This window comes from Anguilla anguilla, chromosome 8, assembly GCF_013347855.1.
Source record: "Anguilla anguilla isolate fAngAng1 chromosome 8, fAngAng1.pri, whole genome shotgun sequence".
In the NCBI taxonomy this organism is placed as follows: Eukaryota; Metazoa; Chordata; class Actinopteri; order Anguilliformes; family Anguillidae; genus Anguilla; species Anguilla anguilla.
In genome coordinates this window covers 17584419-17605090 of record NC_049208.1, presented here as the reverse complement: position 1 = coordinate 17605090, position 20672 = coordinate 17584419, and the positions used below count along the sequence as shown (strand labels likewise).

The following is a 20672-nucleotide window of genomic DNA, read 5'->3' as shown; positions in this document are numbered from 1 at the left end:
GAATGTGTGTGTGTGTGTGTATGCGCGTGTGTGTGTGTGAGTGTGTGTGTGTATGCGCGTGTGTGTATGAGTGTGTGTGTGTGTATGCGCGTGTGTGTGTATGAGTGTGTGTGTGTGCGCGCGCGCGTGTGTGTGTGTGTGTGTATGCGCGTGTGTGTGTGTGCGCGTGTGTGTGTGTGCGCGCGTGTGTGTGTTTGTGCGTGTGTACGTGTGTGTGTGTGAGTGTGAGTGTGTGTGTGTATGTGCGTGTGTGTGTGTATGTGTGTGAGTGTGTGTGTGCGCGCGTGTGTGTGTGTGTGTGTATGCGCGCGTGTGTGTGTGAGTGTGTGTGTGTATGTGCGTGTGTGTGTGTATGTGTGTGTGTGTGTGTGTGCGCGCGTGTGTGTGTGTGTGCGCGTGTGTACGTGTGTGTGTGTGTGTGTGTTTGTGTGTGTGTATGTGCGTGTGTGTGAGTGTGTGTCCGCGCGCGCGTGTGTGTGTGTATGCGCGCGTGTGTGGAGGAGGGAGGCAGATGCTGCTGCAGCAGTTGTCGCTGCGAGGTGTGGGTTATCTCATCGGAACAGATCTTAAGCGCGCTCTCCGGGCGTGTTCACCCACCACAGCATACTTGTGGAATAAATTACTCTGAGTCTGAGTCTCTGCCTCTCACCATATGCGACCCAGATTTTACTGTCCAAAGGCCAGAAAAGTGCTTATTGTGTTCGTTACAAAGAAAACAGTGGTGCTGCAGCGCATCACAAATGAGCTTCTCTCCTTCCCTCGGGTTCGAGGACTAATACCAGGAGGAAAGGCACATTCGTTTACAGGTTCAGAAACAAGAAATAATTAAACCAAAGTGTTAATGACAGGAGAGTGGTTAAAGTGGTCCTAGGGCTGTTTTTTAAAAAGAAAAATAACAATAATTAGTTTGTGCCAAAATTCTCGTTGAAGGTGAACATCTACTGTTGCTGGTGCCTTAAATGAATTGTTTTGGAGAAAAACCTTGACACATTTTTAAACCATATTTTCAGAGTTGGATGGTCTGAGTGCCTGCATGTTTCGTGTGGTGTGACGTTTCTAAATGCTCAGTACGATCTGCTGTTCTATTGGTCAACCATAGGGGCACTTTTCTGATTAGTCAAGGGAGGTTTTTTGTGGCCTGGTAAGAAGGGCTAAGGCTTAATATTCACCTCTCATTCCAGTGCTATGACAGGGATGTATATGGCTTGGGTTCCCCGCAGTGACGTCGCAGCTTGGGGGCAGATACTGTATTCAGATTCAAACCCCAGCATATGGAGCGGATGATCACGTGGTTGTTGCGTGCAGCAGTCTGCTTGTCTGCCTGTCTGTACTGTTCTTTTGCATTGTACTTTATATTCTTGTGTGCTTGATTGTGTTCAGGTGTCTGAATTATCAGATCTAATTCACTATCACTTGATATTCTTCTGTTGTAGGTCGTGACTGAAGAGGCTAGTGTTTTTTTTTTTCTAATTTCCTCTGACAACTCCTTGATTAATGAAGCTAAATAAGGAAGAGAAATTTAAAATGAGGAGGTGGCAGTACAGTCTGAGACTGAGACTGAGCCTCTCTAGGTCAGGATATTTCTGTGTATTTTCAGTATTTGCTGATACTAGTCACTCTTTTGCTTGTGGTTGAGGTTATTAGGTTTCAGTATGTTTAGTTTAAATAGTGAGTCCACAGGATGTTTGTCCCCTCCTGTGTTTTCAGTGATTTTCAGTGATGTGACTGAGAGTTGTGGGGAGATGGCAGCTTGTTTTTTGCTTTGTCTCCCTGTCGTAGAACACTGTGGGTGTGCTTTCTGATCCTCTGTTACTTTTAGGGGCAGTGACTCGGAAGCCAGATGCAGTCGAACCGGAGAAACAGACTGACCACACCGTGAAGATTGCCGGGGTCATTGCTGGAATCCTGCTCTTCGTCATCATCTTCCTTGGCGTGGTGCTGGTCATGAAGAAAAGGTAGGACCCCCCGCGCCCCCTCCTACGGGTCACGACTGTGACGGCTTCCCAGAATGCACTGTGGTTGCCAGTACAGTATTGCTGTGTTTTTATGGCGTGACCGCAAGAGGAAGTCTGAAGGTCTGTAAGGAGACTCAAAAATCTCTAATCTAAAACCTGCTGGCCCAGGAGCTTCAGATGCAGGGGGCCAGACTTCTGAGATTGATTATTGAACTGAGCCTTATTTGCTCAGTTCATATGCGTGCAGGTATCTGCATAATCCATGCCTAATTGCAGCCAATTACAATTCCGTAAATTGTATCTCTGTACTGACATCACAGTAGGGTATTATTATTGAATCATTAAAAAATTCAATTGAGTTAAATGTAATAATTACAATGAAAGCACTTTTAACCTGGAGCTGTCGTAGAGCTAGCCTTATATCATACCAGCTACATTTCTACCTTTCCGCACAAGGTATTATAAAGAGGAAGTGGAAATTTTTCTTTCAGCGTGTTTCTGAGCATTTAAACTAGATTCTGGGCAGATTAACTGCGATGCTGTCAGCATGTCCTGGCTGTGGGTTAGAAGTAATTGGATCTCTGTCCTCGGGCTCAGATAATCAGCTGTAGCACTTCCCGTTTCCTGTTGTGCTTATAGAGCAAAAACATTATGTTAGTGCATGATTGCAGACTGTAGTGCAGAATTGTAGCTTTCCAGAATATTCCCTTTTATTGTTGTTGCATTTATCTCAATACATTGCATTTGCACAATACAGTGTGTTCATAAATGTTATTTCATGTCTATGTACTATTTCATTACCAACTCCAATGGAAAAACAACATTTCTTTTTGGTTTGTGAACAGGGCAGCACAAAAAAGAGATATTTTATTTGACAGAGGGCACATAAATATATAAAAGCTGAATCTCACCTACTCTCCTCTTTTTTCACCTCCAAACTGTCACATTGTCAATTGAATCTTAAATAATTGATTTGATAACACTGATGCTCTTTGTTTAAAAAACATTCATAGCTGCGATACGCTTTATTCAATGAAAAATTAATTTGAATCAGTCCCACGCTCGGGCAAATGCCACTGTTTTAGTGACCTGGGACTGGGAAATGGAACATATTTCAGAGGTTTTATCTCATGGAAAAAAAGTCAGATAAGAAGGAAAAATTGATGAAAGGCTGAAAGAGAGGTCTTTGGGGCATGTAGCTACAGGCAAGTTTATATTAGCCATGGTCCCATGTCAGAGAAAGGCCCCAATGCCCTTCCGAGAAACCACAGGAACAATCGCTGTGCAAATATCAAACTTCTTTTGTAGACAGAGAGGCCTGCAATAACATGCTAATTTCCCCCCTTTTTCAAAGTTTACTTTGTTACGAGTTATGACTGCGCACATTATTATGTAGAAATTCTGCATCTCCACAGGAGTTATGGGAAGGGAAAAAGGGCCACTGAACAATAGAGATGTTTTTATAGAAGGGTTTTTCTGCCTGCAAAAGACAGACTGAATTAAAAGTCTTGAATGAGCTTATGAGGATGTAGAGGTTGATGTTGTGTCTCACATGTTAATCAGTTGAATGAATTCAATTTTATGCTGCGAGCTGTTAAACGTATCAATTTTTTTTATTCGGTGCGTCCTGATTGGGGGAAGATGTGATTACTGGCCTGCATAATTTCTTTGCTTAACTCGTATATTTTACTCAAATGAAAAGATCAGAAGGCGGCCATGTAACCTATTGAGTCTTATTTGTAGTCATTCATTTTCAATTTTGAACTGCTGTAAGAAATCCTAATTTCTGTGTTAAGATTCCCCTCAGTATTAAATTACATTCTCGTGTTCTAAATATTTAAATATATATAATTAAATATAACCTAGTTTTGAAAAAAAAAAATGTATGACCATATCCAAATAGAAAAATAGAAAAGGAATTTACAAAGAAATAAATAAAGTAAAATCTAAATGAGACCCGTTCAAGTGACATCCGAGTGAATTTTCTCATTTTATCTCTTCGGAGGGGGTGTCTCGCTGACTGTAGATCTAATCAACGCACTGCGGCACTTCCAGACAGCTTTGTCCTTATCCCTTTCCATGCAATTCTAATAATATAGCAAGGCCGCTGGCTGAATTACTGATCCTGACCAGGTTGGGCATCTGCCCAGTATACAGTATCTCTATGGTAGGACAGTCCTTCCCTTAGCACTCTATGGTAGCATGTAAGGTAAATAAGTAGTTCTTAGGGGGCCCCGTCCAAGCATGACATACTTCCCAGCGATCACCTTGCCCTCACTTTCACACTTATGTCACCATATATGGTTTTGTTCATTTCTATTTTTAAACATTAATATTTTACTTTTCTTTCCTTCCATCCCATTTCCTCCCCCACCCCCAAACCCCCACCCCCACCCCCCCCCTCCCCCACTGCTTAAATCCTACCACCACCCCACTTGGCAGAAGAACCTATCACTCCTACACATACTACCTGTAAGTAACCACTTTGTGCAACGCTAGTGCCATGCTGTCTGCCACGCCTTTGCCGTGCATGTAAAGAGTGATTGCTAACACGATGACGGCCCCTGTGCTCTGAAGCTCTTTCCCTCAGTGCTAGCTGGAGAACGGGAGAACTTCCGTCTCACATTTCAAACTTCTGCAAGCGTCAGGACCGGCTTTTTCATTCAGACGTGCCATTTTTCCCACCAGGAAAATGACACTCAGGAACCCTGCTCTGTTTAAAAAAAAAATTGAAATATGGTTAATAATTTATTTTTGTAATTATTGTGTTTCACGACTGGTTGGCTCATGGATCAGTGATAGTTTTGATTCCATGAGGACCACGAGGGAGGGAAAAATCTATAGAATTGTCATTTTTATAGTTTGTGAAATCAGAGACATCAATCTGACATCATTGATTTTCTTTTAAGCTTGTCAAAATCTGTCATGAAAGTGCCGGTCTTCTTGTATGCTTTCTTGCTCTAGTTTGAAAGGGGAAACTAATATTTGATATTTACCCCTTGTTCCCTGATATTTACACGTGTATAATTCCTGCATTTGACATAAATAAAAGCAACCAGCAGGTTTTTCCCCTGCTGAACCATATCAGAGTAAAGCTGCTTTTTATAATCACATTGCATTGATTTATGGGAATGGCAACTAACCCCACACACACCGTCCTGCTTTTCAGTACAGGCATGCTAAAACAGTACTGTTACTGCTGTTGCCCAAGCTCCACCTGTAAATGCCCCACCCCACCCACACCTGCCCTTCATCGGTGTCCCTTGTTCTTGTTCTCTTGTGACGTCTTTGTGTTCATTTCAAAGCTCAATGTTCTTATGTTGGCTTTTTTTCATGAACTATTTTCTCATTGGTTGGTAGCATGCAGACCCCCATCTATATAGACCTTCATATAGAAGCACTAATATTGGCTTGCCTTAAATGGGATTTCGAGTTAATTCATTGAGAAAATAGGATATTGGTATCTTGCATTTGTAGTTATGCGTAGTTCAGTTATGCAGAAGATTATGTATTTATTTTTGTGGTTACTTTATGCTTTATAATGTAAATTAACGTTTTTATGCTGGTTTTTGTTGTATTGGATAGCAGTGTTTTTTAATGTGGGAATTGCATAGGTTTGGCAGTTTGTTTGGTTAAATCAGAAAGGGTTTAGAGCACAGCACAAAATTATATGATATGACTGCTTGGGGCAAAATATGTGTGATAGCTAGATTTTCTAGCTTGGATGTCACTGCTAAACTACCAAGTTGCTACCAGAGAAACAGGCTTAAGACTGGTGAGATTACTTTTAATTTTATTTGTGTCCCTGAACCACACTCTAAATCAAAATGGGATTTGTATAATGATTATTGTCGCTGTCCAATTCTCCATATTTCTGCCAAAAATAAGGAGATACAGGGATGGAATTATTGAGCATTATCTGTAGGATGAAGAGAAAACACAAGAGCACGTCTGTAAAAACCTCCTAGACTGAATTTTATTTGTTTTGCCATGGACTCATATTATATGACAAAGGGGAGTAGCGCTCTGTCTCTGAGCATTGTGATTTAAGCTGTAATGTGTTAAATTGCTTAACATCATGCAGTGTAGGTCTTGTCGGGTCTATGTGCACTAGTTTGTGTGGAACATCAGTCGGTTGATCTGTTTCATGTTGAAGAAGCTCAATTAAAATTTGAGCAGTGGTCCTTTGATCCAGCCGGAGGTAGGAGCATCATATGAGAAAAGTGTGTGTGTGTGTGTGTGTGTGTGTGTGTGTGTGTGTGCGTGTGTGTGTGTGTGTGTGTGTGTGTGTGAGCCAGTGAGTGAGAGAGATAGATAGAGAGAGAGAGCTAAAGCTTGTGAATCTTGACTTTCCTATTGACTGCTGATGTGAAGGATCTACAGTATGACTTAAATGAGTGTTACTGTTACTGTTGTAGAGATGCATTCATTGCATACATTTGCAATCTACGCATTATACTGAGACAATCTAACATCTATGTATATGGTACGTCTGTTCAAAACTGGAAACAATTTTCAGTATACTGCATAAAAATCATGACCATGAGCATAGTCATTTTTAGGTGATCATGTGAAGGTGTCATCACTGTTTTATTTTTCAGAATTCCTGCTGAAAGAAAATATTCCCAAACAGGTGGAACCTTTGTTATCTGTGCTTTTGCCAGAGGGGGGAATCAAGCAGAGCCCCGATATCCAGCCCTGCCAATAAACGGAGGGAAAAAAAGCAGACAGCGAGCGTTCGCTCCCTTCGCAGAGAGCTGCACGGGGCTAATTTACCCGACGACACTGGCAACACGAGGCAGGCCGGGGTCCTCATTAATTTCACAGATCACTTTAGCCGGGGAAGTGAAAGGCAACGTAAAGCGTCTCCATAAATCAAAAGACGGATTATCGCGTGGTGGAGGGCCGCGTGCCCCCCCCCCCCCCCCCTTGCCCCCCGAAACGGCTCACCCCAGACACAAATCATAAAATCTGTCATTTTGCACCGCTCCCCGCAGAATGAGAAGACAGGCCCGTTTAACTGAGTCCGCTTAGCGGAGGGCGCCGGGTGCGTGAACACCTTAATTAAATCCTACAAGGGAGCCTCACGCACAACAAGAATCGAATTAATTGCAACAAGGGATGCGCATTTGTTTCGCTGACAGCCGGCGTGTTTTGAGGGCGAGGAAGGAGAGGAGGTGGAAGGGAGAGGGGAAAGGAAGGCGATTTCCGCCCTGTTATCGGCGCGGCCGAACACGCCCGCTCGCCTTTCATCACGGTGACAGGTCTTCGCCGAGCGCGCCCTGCGATGCCGCCGCTCGCCGCGTAATGACCTCTCCCGCCAAATCGACCGAGGTGGTCCGCGGCGAGGGAGTAAGCTGTCATCGTTTCCTCTTCCTTGCTTTTTTTCTTCGGGCCGTTGTTTGTTTTAATGACATTCCGTTTTGTGCTCTTTGCAAAGCATCAAACTTTATAATTAGGTGACAGTATAATTAAGGGTGGCTGAGGCGGGCTTGGAGAGGGGAGCAGAATTTATAGCCTCTGCCCTCTAACAGCGCGCTCAGTGTGCTGGAGAAAATAGAGCTAGCCAGCTGTGTTAAATCCGTCCTTCCAACTTATTATTAAACAAAGAACAACACTCGCACAGTCCAGAAAATAAAGACATCTAATACCGCAGTCCCCTCATTGGCCTGGCTGTCCCTGAAAAGCCCGGCCTGCCCTGACGCTTCTGCCCTTTTGTGCCTCTGCCAAAAACAGCACTCTTCATTTAAAGAGAAAGGTAACGGACCTGGACCTCTGATGGAACTGGAGCCGGTCTGGCTCCTGGGCGAGGCCTTGCTCTGATACCCTGCTCGTCTCCGGACAGATGTTTCAGCTGTGCTGGCTGCAGCGGACGAGAGTGACTTCGGTGCAAATAAGCAAATGTAATGAGGCTGTCGAACGGTTTGGCAGGAGAGCGAGGGTGTGTGAAGCTGCAGTGGGTTTGAACGCTTTGTAGCTGTACTAGCTGTTCTCCTGATGGGGTTCAGCCTGACGCTCTGTTGCTATAGCAGTCTATGGCATAGTTTTACCGTTGGGCAGAGGGCCACCGCGCGACCAGAGTCACGGTCTTTATAGCAGCCATTGTAGAACGTCCTTGCCGCCACGATTGGGCTGCCAGGACTGTCATTTCAAGCAGATGTCACGTAGAAAGTGCTCCGTAAATAGACTGGCATTCATCACTCAATGCTGTGGATGCTAATGAGAATCTGGACCGTGAGTGGCTACTGCATTAGCGGCAGCTACGCTTTTCCCCCGGCGTGAGCGCTAACCTTCCAGGCGGCTCTTTGCCCTCAGATAACTCCGCCCATTCTGCCATTTTTTTTGTTGTTTTTTTTCTTTAAGCGCATAAAGTTCTGCGACCAGCGACCCTCGTTATTGCCACAGGACGGCTACTCGTCTCCGAACATCTGCGGCTGGACCCTGTCCCGTCCGCTCAATTAGGATCCTGGAGCCTTACCAGCCACCGCTGCTAGGCGTGTGGCCCGGGCCCCCGGGCAATTAGAGAGGCAGTACCCCCCCCCCCCCCCCCGGAGCAGGCTTCACATCCGGGCCGCAGACGCTGCGAGTGTGCCTGTGCTGCGTCTGTCGCCTGCACAGCTGGCGGCAGGAAGTTCAGTCTGCTCACCCTTTGAAACTGTGATTTAGAACTGAAAAAGTAACGTTTAGAACAGGGGAGGGTCGGAGAGGGTCTGAGTCATGGGTAAAGAAGCAATCCATTCTGAGCATTTCTCATAACAAAGGGTCTGACTCATTTTGTCCTGGGAAAGCTTCATTTCCAAATGGACCTTCAGGAAGAAAAAAACACCAATTGAGAAACAGTAGCCCGATAGTTTTGAAAACTGAAAAAGGGAAATTGAGGTTTGTGTACTTTCTTGAAAGTAACTCTGCTTTCACCGCAAAGTGTGAGAATCTTTTGAGAGATATTTATGGGCCTCCTAAAATGCTTTTTATCCATCTTTTATACCCTACATGCAAATATGATCCTAGATCAGCAACGGCATTATAAACTAAAATGGTTGGGTTTTGGATTTGGGTTTGAAGTGTTGATCCTCAGAAAAACATTTATTTTTTAGGGATATTGAAGCAAATTTCATATTGATTTACGGATGACCTGTATCACGTATGTTATGTTCTACTGTACACTTTTTATGGGTTGTTGAATTTAGGGGAATGGAACATTGATTCTGTGCCCTCTGCAAGAATAGTGCATAAATGCGTACATTTTAATTTAAATTTCTGCTTGTACTCCAGTCAATACTCAGGTTTTTCTTTTTATTCTTCTTGTCCTCAAGAAATATTTTACCTTACCGCAGTGGAGCCTATTTTGGGAGCTGCGCAGGTGTGAGTGTTTACGGCTAATTAACCAGTCAGACCAGTTCAGTCAGCGGAGCTGCTTGGAACGCAACCCTTAAGGGGCTGAATTTGACACAGCTGGCTTAAACAGTATTCCTGTAGATCAAAGAAACAATTGTGTTATTTTAGTTCTTTCTTTTTTTTTTGTAACGCTCGCCAGATGTAGTTTCAGGGCACCTGCGCTCTCCATGTGAAAGAGGGCGGTGTGCATTCTGCAGCCGGTGAGTCAGTAGCGAGGAACGTCACTCTAGCGCTGACTCGTGAAAGGCGTTTTGAGTCAGTCGATTGGACTGATTGCGCCTCTCTCGAAGAGCGTTTTCACCGCGCGATCTGAGTAGCGTGCGTCGTCACAACGCTTTGAGTCCCCGCGTCAAACTGATAGAGGTGAATTTGAAAGGGCAGAACGGTATTTTTGCTACACATCTGATTCTTCTGCTGGAGGTGGCACCGCTGTCTGAGAAGTCTTCGCTGTGATTTGCGATCTGACATGTTTTGTCAGCTCGGCGCGGTGTTTTGAAATGATGTTTTTTCTCTTCGGGGTTATCACGGCCGAGGCTTTGTGAGGTGCGGCGGCGGAGCCGAACCGCGCGGCTTCGACGCCGTTTGGAATTCGCATGCGACAATTACGCTGTCATGCCTCCACATCTCTTTTCTTCTCAGTTGCACAATGCTGACAGCCTCTAATCGGAACGTTTTACCGATATTTGTCTTTCAGTTTAAATGAACATGTGTAAATTAACACATCTCATTTCAGGTCCGTGTGCTGTATTTCAGTAGCACGGTGAAAATATTAGAACGCGCTATATTGCATATAGATTATTTTTACAGTGAAAAGTATTGATGTGAATCACTGATGCTGAGGCTGGCAGAGGCAGTGAGGGACAGTGCTTTCTTCTCAGGAAAACTCTGGCCCAGGGCCTTCTGAGTAGCTTGTCCTTGTAAGCAGTGGGTTTCAATATGTCTGAGCCAGGCCACTGCACATGGTGGGCGGTGGTCAGCGTATTATTGGTATTTGTGTCCCCCCAGGGAAGTGGGGTCTTGCACGGATGCACAAGCGTGACACCTCTGGCCTGTGTGTGAAATTACTCCTGAGATACAATGACTGTATAGCTCAGCTGGCGGACTGCACAGCAACAGGAAGTGCTCAGGGACAGGTAGTTCATAGGGACCGGAAGTGTACTGACAGGAAGTGATAGCCGGTAGAATGTACTTCAGAGGACACACCCACTCCTCCAAATTCCCACTGGGAAATGTGACTGATGGAACAAAGTCGGGCATCCAAAGTTGAATATTCCAAATTGGAGAAACGCTCAGAAACCCAGGTAAACGATAGATGTGATTTTAGTTCATTGATCATTGGTGAGTCTTGTTTGAGAAGGCTAGTTTCTCGCTGCAGCCAACCAGACGTGTTCCTTGGATTGTAAGTGTATGACATTGTCCTGGGACACACAAAAAATTCCAAGCGGCTGGTGATCCATGAAGGCAGAATAATCCTGGTAGATGGGAATGATGGAAGTATTTGCCTCCACATGAACAGCTTCTGTCAAGGTGGGTGAATTTCTTTTCCTGGAGTTGGGTCAGCCACAACTGAAGGAAAAGGTTCTCAGCATAGAGCCAATATGGCTGAAATCAGGAATTCTCTTTAGCCAACTTAAGCAGGTGCATGCAAGGTATGTACTACAGTACATACGCATGGTAATAGGTTTAATCTTCTTCCACGTAGTTCTCTGATTATGTGGGAATAGCGAAAACAGAATTCACCTGAAATGTGGAAGTTAAAAAGTTTAATTTTGGTTTCATGTGAAACGTTGCCTTTATTATTCAGAGACCTCAATTATTCTGCGTTGCTATTCTGAAAGCTTGGCTTATTTTAAAAGAAAGCTCAGAAGCTATAATGATGCCTGAGGGACAAGAACAGAAGATCGCAGATCAGTCGACGGCGTGAAACGGCACGGACAATGGGAAAGTTTCCCGCGCTTCCTGTACGAGGCAGGAGCCGGCGGGTTACCGCGGGATCCGCGGCGGGACGTCCGCGCCTCCGGCCTGATGAATTGAGCTGCCGCACCTCCCCAGCCGCACAAAGGCGGCCTTTCATGCGGGCCGCCGCACGCGCCTCTCTCTGCCCCGCCCCCTCGTCATCTCGCCCCCCCCGTTCGCGCTCGGCCCTAATGACGGACGCTCCGTTGCCGCGGCCGCTCCGTCGCCGCGGCCGCCCCGCCTGTTGTCTGTCGCTTTTTCCTCCTCGCCGCCGAAATTCGTTCCGCCACGCTGAGCGCCACGTTTTTGAGGATGTTCCGTGCCGCCGGCTTCACCCCGCTGTTTTTTTTTTTTTTTTCCTTCGCCGAAAGATATGTTAACATGTCGCCGTTTCTGTCCTGTTTTTTCCCCCTGCGAGGGTGTGTGGCGGTTAACTTCTCATTACCGCAGGGCTTAAAAGGAATACGGCTCGCTCCTCAGATTTCATGGGAGGGCAGGCCTGGTAGCTCAGCCGAAATGGTAATTACAGGCACAATTTGAAGCATCCGGCGCGTGTAAACGATCGCAAATTTTTCACGTAAGACAAAAGCAGCTTCAGACAAACAAGCCGAGGGGACGTGGTGCCGCTTGCCAACTCAAAATTGCACACTGGCTTTCCTCTGCAATCAGCAGCAGAAGCGCGTTGCGATGCGTTCCCCGGCTCGTGATTGTTCTCGTCAACTCTCCGTAAATCTTTCTTTGTCGCCCGAATTTCACTTTTGTTAACTCCATATTCTCCAACTTTCGACGTTTAAGCACGTTAAAAAAAGCCCACATCACAGGTCTTTCTGTAAATATGTTAGATTGTGCTTTGGTTGAGAACTAGTTGCATCAGCGGGTACCTCCGTGATGTATTTTTTATTATTATTGGAAACACGTTCACGTTTGTTTAATACTTTTTCTTTGTTTTGTTCTATGCTTGCGCTCCCACCGCGCTCCCCAGAAGGATCGAGGCCTGACATTTGCTGGGAAATAGGCTGGTTACGCTTTGTCAAATCCCAGCAGTGGCTTGTGGAGGGGGTTCAATCACAGCCCTCTCCCGGGTGAATACACCAAACGCAGGTTTCAAAGCTTAGCGGCTGTGAAAGGTACAGAGGCGCTCTGCGTTTATGCCAGGCTTCGATGACACTCTGGGATTTTAACTCGGAAGATGAGCTAAAACAGCTGTGTTTTGCACATGAAATGCGCACCTTTTCGGTGGAAAAAATCACTTCCCCCCTTTTCTTTTTCAAATGATTATTTAACACTTTCCATGTATTGATTTCACAGTCAAACGCATCTCAGAAGTGCACAAGATGACAATGCTTGTGTTCAGTGGATGGTTTCCAGTTGACAGTTGATGGACAGATGGTTGGATTCATATGCTCAAGTAAACGCATTGTGCTAACAGTTTGGGAAAAAATGTGGCATGGTCAGTATTTTTTTTTTTTCAAGAGCAAATATTCTTTGACTCACGATGGTGAAACCTTCACTGCTTTATTCACTGCCTTTGAAATTGCCACCCCACTGTGTCTGTCATTCTCACTGAAAAAAAATCCCAGGTTATACTGCTGAAACCCAACTCTACCTTAAACATTCAGCAAAGGTGCGTGTGACCTTTGAAGGACATTACATTTTGTGTGTGTGTGTGTGTGGGGGTGGGCATGCAGAAAAACTTTTATTTCAATCATCTGTGAACTTTCTACATGAAACGCGCCACTAGACGTGTCTCCTCGGTTAACCCTCTGAGGTGTGTCCTTTCATGCATGTAAAGGGTTTTACAAACCCAGGGATATTTATGAACTGTGTCCTTATGTCTCCAAGTTACGTATTTCGTGATTGAGGTTCCAGGGACCGAGAACGTCAGCATTACAATTTGCTGCTTTGCCCCCGACAGCCTTTCAGACCACATTACGGTATTGCAGTCACGTTTTACATTAAGGATAATTTCATAAGGCTGTCATCAACCTTGTACAACACCTTCACGTGCGTGGCATTGTACATTTATGAAGCAATTATAAGTTTTATGGAAACTGACAGCAATGTACCAGATACGCCTACATGTTTGGTTTCATTTTTTACAGAGCATATGTCAGCTATGACAGCTGTCATAAAGCACTGCGGTTTATCTTTGCTTTATAAAGTAGTAGAATACCATGGATGTGAATGGGATTATAAAGGGCTAATATAAACTATAGTTTGTTTCATATATTGTGGCTGTCATGTTTCCTCATTGAAATATGTAATCTTTCAATTGATGGTTTCTCACACTGACAAAAAAAAAGCTTTTTTTGTCAGTGTCAGTGTCAGTGTCAGTCAGGCACTCAAGGAGGTCAGGCCCTTGGTCTAGGACCCAGGCTTGAGTGCTAATTCCTAAATTGACAGCGTGCTCAGATAAGACTTTCCTACCTCTCATGGTTTACATTACATTACAATCACTTGGAAGATGCTCTTATCCTGAGAAACATGCAGTTTTGGTGAACATCAGTGTTAGTCTCAGGAATACCGAAATGCTGTATCACCAAGAAGGCACAAAGGACCATTTATAATCACTGTAATATTAACCTAACAAACATCATTTTGTATTGTCACAAGGTACAATTCAAGTGATAACCTATATTACCCAGCTATGTCTATAACATTCTCCAAAAAGAAATCCAAGGAAAGAAAGACCACTCAAACTTCATGAGCCAAACGATAGATGGAACCTCCAGTGACTCACTGATTTGAACCAGTCATAGTGTTTTATGAATTTTTTTATTTTTTTATCAGTTGGCACAACTTGGTGATTGACAGCACGTTATTTTCTCCCCCATTATGGAATTCATGAGGCCTTCCTCTCCCATCACCGAACGAACTGGAAGAACAGTGACAAACATCCTCATCACATCTCACTTGGCTGTTACTGTTATTATTATTATCATAACTCGCCTTGCCTACCTTACCAGAGGGGAGTCAAACACCCCCCGTTGTTTTTCGTCTGCTCCGCAGTAAGGAGACGCTAGTGGCATGGTAGTTAATCTTAAATGCATCAGCAATGGAAGGGGCTCCATCCCGCTGAGTTCTGCCATCTCATAAATGCAAATAGCTGGATTTGCGCTTTCCGCATCATTATCCTGACATCTCAGATTAGTGTGTGGCAAGAGAGTAGGCAAAAATGCCAGAATGGACCCCCCTCCACCCCCCAAAAAAAGGGGGGGGAAAAACAAGACAAAATTGTATTTCTGGTGCAACAAAGCGGCGTCGATTTTTCTCATTGTTACATTTGCAGTTAAACGCGATCTTCCAATTACGTTGCGTAACGAAATCTGCGGCCCTGCCACGGGCGGGAGTTGTTAATTTCCCCCTTCGACTGAGAGACAGTAGGAGCAAAACAAGCTCAGTCTGTCTGCTCGCGGTGCGCCGCAGATTACGCTCGAAATGACGGCGTGGATTTAATGCCGCTTTTGTCAAACAAATCTGGAGTAACGGTTAAACTATTAGCTTCCTGTGGGGTCTTGTGTGCAAATGGCAGTTCGAAGGCAGCGGGGGCTTGCTGCCATATGGCACAGGAGAGGTGCTTAATTGAATAAACAAGATTGATAGTGGAAAGACTGCGGGATCGGTCCATTAGCTCAGAGCTGCCCATTACACTGGAGCATATTCGGATGCATTCTGGGGTCACGCTTTGCTTCCGCGGGGATGGATAGAGACGCCGTTGTTTCCCCGCGCTGTTTCCCCGTCGCAAATGACACGCGGGATTGTGTGGGTACACACCCGAGCCGTTATCCTCCCGGAGAGTATCACATTAGGAGCCCGCATCATCCATAACCTTAAAGGAGGAGTTGCGGTAATAAGCTCAGGTTGTGTTTTCTCATCTTCCGAGACCTCTTCATCGCGCCGCGCGTTCCGTTGCTTGTATCGGCTTGCAGGTGCCTTTTTTTTCTCTTTTTTTTTTAAACTGAAGGGCTTGTTGTTAGATACTCGCTATTAAGTGCCTCAGTATTGATTTCCCACTGTAGGAGAAGCCCTCAGCTGCTCACAAATGCTCTTCATTTAAATATTTAAATGAGGAAAATTCCAAAAGCAGGTACCTTGATTGCGATTGCAGCACTCACTGTAATTTCACAAGGCTTCAGCTGACACTTTAATTTGTTTTTAAGTGCAAAGGGGACTAACGATTTATGTGACAAATGTCAGATGAAGCTTGCTTCTGGACTGGAATAAATGCATATTCTGATTAGGAGAAGCAGCCGTAAATTTAAGCTGGTATTTGCAAATGCCATGTCTAGATTAGCTTTTGGTGTTTCAGTGGGGGTATTACTGTTCATCTCTGAAGTTTTATTACCTTGGAAGTTCCCTGCAGTAAATCTGATTTTATACATTGCTAATATGAGATTGGGGGCATAAGAAATACTTCTACTAGATGCATAAACATGTATGATTTGTGTTTCCATTACCTTCTTTGCAAGGGAACAGATCCAGGAATTTTGCAGAAAGTGTAATATTGCGGGGTTGTTTATGACGGATTCATTCCTGTGTAAATCTCTCCTGGCTCAGCGGCCGCGCGGAGCCTCGGGGATGCACACGCCTGTACGGTGCCGTGAGTCTAGCGGAATTGATCTGTGATCGCCGGGGATCAGCGCACCCTCAGACATGTTTATGATTCTGACACGGTCGGAGGAAGCGCTTCGAAATCATAATTATTGTGCCGTAACAAAAGAAGCTCCGGGTCGCACAGCATCTGACAAATCGGCGCTCGAAGAAGAGACGGTGAGGTCAGCGGACCGTGGTGACCGTCCTCGACACGGTCGGACTTGGTGAGCGGAGAAAGGGACCTGCAGGTGCATGTTTTGTGGAGCTAAAAGGGGGATGTTAGGGTTAACATATACATACTGTGTCCCAGCTGGTTCTGGCTAACACTGGACCTGGACGCAGAGCAGGGAGATGCCTCTACAAGTGAAAGCCAAATGTAGCCATTCATGGAGCACGTGGAGGTTTCCAGGGAAGTAACTCATTTTCATGTGGTACAAGCCAGCAGCATTGTTAATTTGACAGCCATTTTGATTGCGAGGTCAAACACGGGTCGGGGTTGTTTGACAGTTTGTTTTATTCAGCCTTTGTGAGACGTCTAAATCAGGGGAAACTCCTGCTTTCCATTTCACAAGAGTAGACCTGCCGAGGCTGCAACAATGGAAAATATAAGATATGGAATCTTGTGGAAGGTTTTGAGTTAACATCTGTCTGCAGTAGCTGCCATGACCTGCACTGTGTTTATACCCATCGGACTAGAGAATGGGATGCCATTTTAACTTTATGATGTGTTACTATTCAGAACATAGACGCAGTGAGAGCTGATGTCATTGTTGATATCAGGGAGATTTGATCCGTGTTTGTAATCACAGACTGGCAGGTTGAGATCTCCTGTCAGATGCAGTCAGTGGACGTCTCAGCAATGAACTGAGCCTTTGTGTCAGCAAATCTTTTGCTGTGTGAAAGGACTGCATATAAATCGCAAGCCGTGGGAGAGGACATCTGGTAGACAACATGAATCAGGCTTACCATGGGTGATAAGCAAACAATTATCCAGCATCAGTTTGGATGGAAATTGATCCAAATGTTCAGCCACCTGCTAATCACTGAGTATATCTCTGTTCAGAAAATACAGTACCATGTTTTAGTTTCTTGTGGTTTTATGAGAGGAAGCTTTTTAGGCTAGCTTTTCTGTGGTCTCGCTTGGTCCTCCGCTCTCATGAAGAAGTGTGTTGTTTCTCGGCTGGTCGTTGCTGCGGAATACTGAGTGTCAGTTTGGCAGCGCTTGGGGCGGCCGGGCAGGTGGGAGGGAAGCGCTTTGGCATCGCTTTGACTGATCAGGGTGGTGGGGGCCACCCCGAGCGGCGCCGCCGCGGGTCCGTTCCGGGCCGGGGGTGGGGGCCACAAACACAGGCCCCCTTTCATCCGCTCTTTGGCGCGGACGCACGCACGTACGCGTGCCTGCTAACCCCGCTTCTCGCGGCACAACGGATTCCTGTTCAAGGCGCTATAAATAGAGGGGAATCACCTGCCCCCGCCCCCCCCCCCCCCCCCCCCACAGTTGCATACTGCCGTGCTCTGTCAGCTGGGCTATTCCACGGTAACCCCTGCAGACATGTAGGAAAACACCATTCATTATTATCACTGCCTGTAGTAATGAACACAGCATCTCTGCATTTTAGTGAGAGCAGTGCAGTGGAGGGAATAACAGCATACACATTAGATTACTCGAGTTGCAAAACCCTGAGTGAGTGAAATGATGATTTTTTTTTTTTTAACAATGTAATCTTGATGGGGTATTGGCTGTGCTACACCGGGCTCTTAAAGTAACTGTCTTCCCTTTGTAGCTTATGGTAAGTGAAATCCCATTTATGAGTGAAGTACATTTAAACATCTGGATTTAATGCTCCATGCCATACTTCTGTCTTCTTCTCAAATGAAAACCGTCCTTTGATTTGTAGGCGAATCAGGTTTTGAGCCTATCAGTTTTATTTTACATTCATCATTGATTCTCTGTTTGCTGGAGAGAGCAGGGCCTTTTCAACCTCTCTGTGGTGCTAGGTCCTCATTTCTTGCAGGGGCTTATGGGAAATGGAGTCCATAGGGCTTTTGTACACATTATTCTGCCAGTGCTGAGCTGTCAGACCCTCTGGTGTTTTGAAGCGCTGTGGCTATAGAAGATGGCCCCCGAGGGGACAGTGCAGTGGCAGGCTCAGGCAGTCGATAGCGTCTCATGACATTTTCCAAAGACTGGAGAATAATATCAGGCTAGATTCTGCGCTTCTTATAACCCAGGCTGTGATCATGAGGTGTGTTTTCAGGGCTGTGTGTGCCCGTCCTCATTTTCTGTATAGTTCAGGGAATTCTATCTTTGGAGACTTGTATAAGATCTTACTATGTTCCATGATCATATATTTAACCCTTCCATCTTTATATGTCTCCTTTAAAGGTGTACGCTGCTATCAGCTCAACAATTGTTGTTCATTTTTTTCCATCCTCACTGTTGAGATAGAAGATTTTAGAATGCTCTGAAATGCTTCAGTTGTCTTTAAATTGGGTTTATGGACGAGTGCCTTTGTACTTAAAGTGCTGGAATGAGCATCAGCATTTTCACTGCCATTCTGTTACGAGTAAGGTTGATTCACAAGAGTCCTGATAATGAAGGTAGACAAAAATACATTTTAAAATTGAAACTTAAACATTAAACTGCCTTCAGGACAGTCTGGTTATTTCTCCAATCATCTTTTTATTTTTTACTATATTTTGTCACATTCTGTTTGTCATCTAAGTGTAATTCAGTGCTTAATTTAAATGGTAAGTTCTCCGTAAAAAGCCTAAATGTTAATAAGCATTTGAAAATGAACCTCGGTGAAGTGTATAGTTAGGTTTACTGAGCATGCATAAAGTAAAGGGCTGATTACTATTGTACACATTTGGCACTGTCCCCAGGTCTGAGTGAACCATCCGTGAAGCCTTTAGAGATACTGCTGCAGACGCTGGATTGGCTGGGTTAGCTTCTGCATGGATCCAAACAGCCGCAGTGTTAGCGCTAAGAAGGGCACATTTCTCTGAGGGGAAAAGTGCAGAGGTGATGTTCACTGTTTGTTGTTTTTTTTTTTGTGCCAAATCAAGGAAACTTGCGAAAAAGCGCAAGGAGACGCTGAGCAGCACTCGACAGGAGATGACGGTGATGGTGAACTCGATGGACAAGAGCTACACGGAGCAGGGCACTAACTGTGACGAGGCCTTCTCCTTCATGGACACACACAACCCCAACAGCAGGCGTAAGTGTCTGGGGCTGGCCGATACAGGCCACACATAACTGGCTTTGTGCATACAAAATGAGTAGCATGTGTGCAGATGACTGGATTTATCGTCCCATGACACATAGTCACTTTTCCTTGCAGTCATGGGATGACAGTTATATTTATGATTTGAGATTTACAGGTGTGAATAGTTTTGTCACTTGCTGCAACTGTTTTTTGAAGGTAAAATGTTTTATAATGATTAGCAGCCGCTGATGAGGGCAGATTATGATTAAAAATGAAAGTTGTGATTTATGAGTGAAAATAAAAATAGTCTTGAGAACGAAGCCTCATGTATCAACTTAAAATAGTGATAGAAACAACAGGAAAGTGTTTTCAATGAATTTCCAAGAGACCTTCCGGTGAACTTCTCATTTATCTATAAACTCAAGTTTTTATTAGTAATCACAGCAGCATTTCTTTAGTTGGTATTTTGGTAATGATGAACAGATTACAAATGGTCTCTTGTGGTAAAGCTAACAAAATCACATACATATGTCATGGTTGGACAGTGAGTAAATACCATAAGTTGTCCCACCTCATTGTCAGCCTCTGACCCAGATATAATTACAAATCTGTCGTCTTCCCCTGGGTTGACCTTGCCCAAACAGAGTGTTTGCGCAGTGATTTGACCCTGTTGCATGTGGTCATATCGCCCCTTCTGGGAACATTGTCCTGGTCAGCCAAAGAGTGTTGACCAATCAGAAGTGGTCAGTGTCTTTTGCCTCCTCTGTGGATAATTTGTGGAACGGAGGAACCTGTGTGACCTTGCTAATCTGTCTGAGGAGCAGATTATGCCCTGTTCCCACTCCTGCTCACCGTCTGACCACCTTCAGATGCTAATCAGACAACAGTACTCCCCAGACACGACCTCAGTCAGCCGCCTATCAGAATGATTCTCTTAATCGGCAGTCAGGTTACCATCCTAAACTGGGCCAGCCAGCTGTAGCCCAAGCTGGGCGTCTTCTACACACTGTTTATCAGCCAAAGAGTTACCCTCCGTGCATCTGGGCATTTCAGCAGCGATCCACACTCAGAAACACACATGCAGGAACAAGAGCAGTGTAGAAGAGTTTATAGAACTTGGCGTGTGACCAGAATACTCTGGGTTAAATTCCTGGAATTGTTACTTTGAGAACAGCATTCAACCCAAATGAATGAAGTGAATATTAAGTATGTAAATGAATAGCACGGTACCTGAAACAAGGAACCTATGAAGGTCATGCAGGATAGGGACATGTTTTTTCATTTCTCAGACTTTCTTTTGGTATGTAGTAAAAAGGCACTCGGGGTTTTGTTCACCAGGATAATGAAACCCTGCACACTTTGTAAGGAACTGTCTTTTCTTTATCCTCAAAGCGGTGTCCTCACCAACATCGTTCACAATGAAGGCGAACACTCTAAGCACCACTGTACCCAACTCCTATTACCCAGGTAACGCACCTTCTGTCTCTGCTCTCGCTGTGCATTGTAATACCCACAGGCTCGTCTCCTTGAGACATGGAGATGAGGTCATTAGTGGCTTGTTTTG

At 44.9% G+C, this 20672-nt stretch overlaps 1 protein-coding gene across 15 annotated transcripts in view; it reads left to right on the top strand.

The window, feature by feature from the left end:
- LOC118234757 (receptor-type tyrosine-protein phosphatase mu-like) overlaps positions 1-20672 on the top strand; it is a 179887-nt gene that overhangs the window by 119203 nt on the left and 40012 nt on the right. For 8 of the 15 annotated variants that reach the window (XM_035431567.1, XM_035431555.1, XM_035431553.1 and 5 more), the window contains 4 exons: positions 1820-1955; positions 4398-4427; positions 18969-19120; positions 20501-20575. In XM_035431567.1, coding sequence (XP_035287458.1) covers positions 1820-1955; positions 4398-4427; positions 18969-19120; positions 20501-20575 — 393 coding nt within the window. The remainder of the gene's footprint in view (positions 1-1819; positions 1956-4397; positions 4428-18968; positions 19121-20500; positions 20576-20672) is intronic. The other 7 variants (XM_035431556.1, XM_035431554.1, XM_035431566.1 and 4 more) reach the window with 1 other exon arrangement.